This window comes from Tupaia chinensis, unplaced genomic scaffold, assembly GCF_000334495.1.
Source record: "Tupaia chinensis unplaced genomic scaffold, TupChi_1.0 Scaffold000359_1, whole genome shotgun sequence".
Lineage (NCBI taxonomy): Eukaryota > Metazoa > Chordata > Mammalia > Scandentia > Tupaiidae > Tupaia > Tupaia belangeri.
In genome coordinates this window covers 2,659,948-2,663,754 of record NW_006159855.1, presented here as the reverse complement: position 1 = coordinate 2,663,754, position 3,807 = coordinate 2,659,948, and the positions used below count along the sequence as shown (strand labels likewise).

Below are 3,807 nucleotides of genomic sequence, written 5' to 3'. Positions count from 1 at the left end.
CCTCAAGACTTTTTTTTTTTTTGGAGAGGTTTTCGCTATAGGGTGCATGCGCTCGTCAGACAGACAGAGAGAGACATAGAGACAGAAAGCGAGAAATCACCCCCCAGGGGGGATGGTCACGCCGCAATCCCTTCTCCTCCATTCTCCTCTCAGGATCTTGGGAACGCACGCACATGCGCCCGGCATGAGTTTAAGCCACCGGGTCCGGGACACGAACCGCGGTTGACTACGTAGGAGTCCAGCAACATAGCCATTACACTAACTGCTGGTTCCCAAGACTTGAACCTTCCCTCCTGCTAACATCACATTGGACTTTGGTGTCATTTCTCTTTAGTACGGTGACAAGAGACCCTATGAGAGAATGTCTGGTTAACGGTCGACTCTGGAAGGATGGGGCCCTAGAAGCAGAGAATTCTGGGAGAGTAAGGACTTCAGGTACAAGGGATTCTGGGAGGACATGGACCCTAGGACCAGGGAATTCTGGAAAGTCAAGGCAGAAGCAAAGGATTCTAGGAGAGCGTGGACCCTGGGATCCAGAGATTCTGGGAGGCTGTGCACCCTAATAGATTCTTAGAAGGTAAGGACCTTAGGAGCAAAGGATTCTGGGGTAGTGTGGCCCTAGGAGCAGAGAATTCTGGGAGGGTAAGGACCTCAGGTGCAAGGGGCTCTGGGAGGGCATATAGACCCTAGGGGCAGGGAATCCTGGGAAGTCAAGGACCTCAGAAGCAAAGAATTCTGGGACAGGATGGACTCCCCCCCAGGATCAGGAGCAAAGGATTCTGGAGTGGCATGCACCTTGGAATCAGGGGATTCTGGGAGGGTGACAACTCGAGCAGAGGATTCTGGGAAGGGCTGGGTTTTGTGAGCAGAGGATTTAGGGAGGGTTTGGGCCCTGGGAGCAAAGCAATCAGGGAGTGTGAGCCTGGGAGCTGTGACTCTGGGAGCCCAGGCCACGGTCATGGAACTCACCTTCAGGATCACCCACTGCATGAGGCCCGCATAGTAGAGAACTGACATGACACAGCTAAAGAAAACGATGATGGGAAGAACCTGGAGGAAGAGAGTGCAGGGCTCAGGTCAGAGGCAAGGAGGGCAGGACTCACACGGCCCATCCCAGAAGGCCCTGACACTCAGAACCTGGCAGGATCGGGGAAGGGGCTCTGAGCTCCGTGCAGGAAACGACGGGAGCCCCACACCTGGGCCTGCTTTGGAGGCACTTCTGGCATTGAATGACCTCTGATGACCATCTGCCAGGCTGCCCTCCCTCTCATCACTATGGGGGATCAAATGCCCACCTCTCAGGGGGCCATGAGGGTTAAAGGCACTGGCTCAGGGCCTGGCAGCTTGCACGGTAGAAAAGTTGGAATACACGTGTTTTAAGTTTATTTCTTTCTTCCATGAGAGAGAGAGACAGAGAGAGAAAGACAGAGAGGGAGAGAGGTACCATCAACAGGGTCCTCATGCTGCAATCTACCCCCATCCCTGGCCAGCCCAGATCACTGGCACAGCGTGCCAATATGCGAACCAGGGACCTCCTGAGCTGACTTCAGCATCTCAGGGCATTCGTGGCTTTACGGCTGTGGCCAGCGAGGGACTCGGAATATTCACAGCACAGAAACCAGCCTGGAAGGCAGTACTCCCACATTCACAAGGACTTGCCTACGTGTGCTGGGACCACGGACATTTTTTTCTTCTCTTTCTGCATTTCTCATCTGTTTCTAAACTTTCTACAGTAGGTGGACACTTCTCAAGGAGGTGGCACACAGGCAGGGGAGAGACTGAAGGAAGATCACTGGTTTGGCTTGGAACTTGCTGGATTTGAGATACTGGTGGAACATCCGAGTGGAATGTCGAGTTGTGGGATGGGCATTTGGATAAATGGGTCAGGAGCTGACAGGAGAGTTTCTGGCCAGTCCACAGAGGTGCATGAGGCAGGGGACCGGCAGGTGGCATGGTGGTTAAGGGCGCTGGATTCCCACATGGATGACCACATTGAGTCCCGGACCTGGCGACTTGCTTTCTGACTTTCCCTCTCTCTCTCTCTCTTACACTCTATCCCTTTCTGGACAAATGAAAATAAATAAATAAAGTTAAATTTAAAAAGAATTATTTATTTTCATTTGTCCAGAAAGGGATAGAGTGTAAGAGAGAGAGAGAGAGGGAAAGTCAGAAAGCAAGTCGCCAGGTCCGGGACTCAATGTGGTCATCCATGTGGGAATCCAGTGCCCTTAACCACCATGCCACCTGCTGGACCCCTGTTCCATGAACCTCTATGGGCTGGCCAGCCCCAGTAAAATAATTCTTAAAAAAAAAAGATGGAGTCAGCAGTTGGTGTAATGACTATGTCGCGGGACTCCCATGTAGTCGACCATGGTTCTGGTCCTGGACCCGGTAGCTTAAACTCACGCTGAGTGCATGTGCATGCATGCCCAAGATCCCAAGAGGAGAATGGAGGAGAAGGGATTGCAGCATGGCCATTCCCCCTGGGGGGTGATTTCTTGCTTTCTGTCTCTCTGTCTCTCTCTTTTTGGTAAGCGCATGTGCCCTATAACAACAATGAAAAAAAAAAAACAGCTCTCCAAAAAAAAAAAAAAGTATGTAGGACAGATACAATTCCCCCAGATACTGCCCTAAGAGAAGAGCACAGGTCAAAGACAGGGCCCTGGGGCCAAGGTCAATGTACGGTAAGAGGATAGAGGAGTCAGTAAAGGAAACCAAGAAGAAACACCCAGAGGTTGGAGGACATCCAGGAGAGGGGTGTGACAGAAACCGAGGGCCAGGAAGAAGTGGTCAGACAGTGCCTCTGAGAGCTCAGGGAGGGTGTTGACTGAATTGGGCCCTTGGGACTTAGCATTTCAGGGGTCTCTGGAAACCCCAGTGGGAGCAGTGTCAGAGGAGGGGTGGAGCCAGAGGCTGATGTCAGTAACCCAAGGAGGAACAGGAGGAAGCAGAGACTCAGAATGGCCAACCCTTCCAAGGAGCTGAGCTGAGGAGGGCATTTGGTGGCATGGTGGCAAAAGGTGACAGTCTGCAAGGCGGACTGTCACTCCACACAGGAGGGTTCCTCTCTGACTGTGCCAGGCATTCACGAGCCCGTGGTCCAGGGCTGGCTGGCTGCACATCAAGACCTTATCAGGGGCTCTCTCTCTCTTATGGAAGAAATAAATAAAAATTGAAAGAAAAAAAAAAAAAGCAGCAGCAGGAAGCAAGAGGAGCCACTGCTGGAAAGGGCAGGGAAAATGGAAAGGTTGTTTTTGTTTTTTAAGAGGGGAGAATCTTGCGCAACTCCATTTAGGCTGTGGCTCAGAATGAATCAGATTACAGAACGGTCCCCACGAGAGGAGAGTGCCTGCCCGGCAGAGCTGGCTGTGATGAGAAGCAAGCCCAGGTGCTTTCCCTTCCCCTTCCCAGGGCCTCGACGGGGTTTATCTGGACTTGCTCCATTTGACATCTCTGTCACCAAGGTCACTGCTGTGGCGGACGGGGGGGACCTGCCAGGGAACGCAGAAATGCTTTTCCTGCCCCGTGACTGCTCGCTAGCTGCCTGGGGCCGGGAACGCCCTCAGCACGGGGTGTGATGACATCACCGTGCTCGCCCCGGGGCTGAGACGCAGCGAGGATCACGTACTGTCTAGACTGCCGTCCAGTTGCTCATGTGAGGGACTGCACAGCAGCTGGCGGCCTGCAGGACAGAGCCAGGAAGGACTGTCGGAGTGGCAGGACCGGTGGCTGCAGAACTGTGACCGTCTCCCAGTGGCAACCAAGAGACACGTTCAGTCTGCGAGAGGGGGTTTTTGGGGTGGAAAG

General features: G+C 53.2%; 1 protein-coding gene across 1 annotated transcript in view; it reads right to left on the bottom strand.

Moving 5' to 3' along the window:
* SLC28A1 (solute carrier family 28 member 1) overlaps nt 1-3,807 on the bottom strand; it is a 44,402-nt gene that overhangs the window by 16,041 nt on the left and 24,554 nt on the right. Inside the window, exon 9 of the mRNA XM_006152846.3 lies at nt 970-1,050. Within this exon, the coding sequence (XP_006152908.1) occupies nt 970-1,050 (81 nt within the window). The remainder of the gene's footprint in view (nt 1-969; nt 1,051-3,807) is intronic.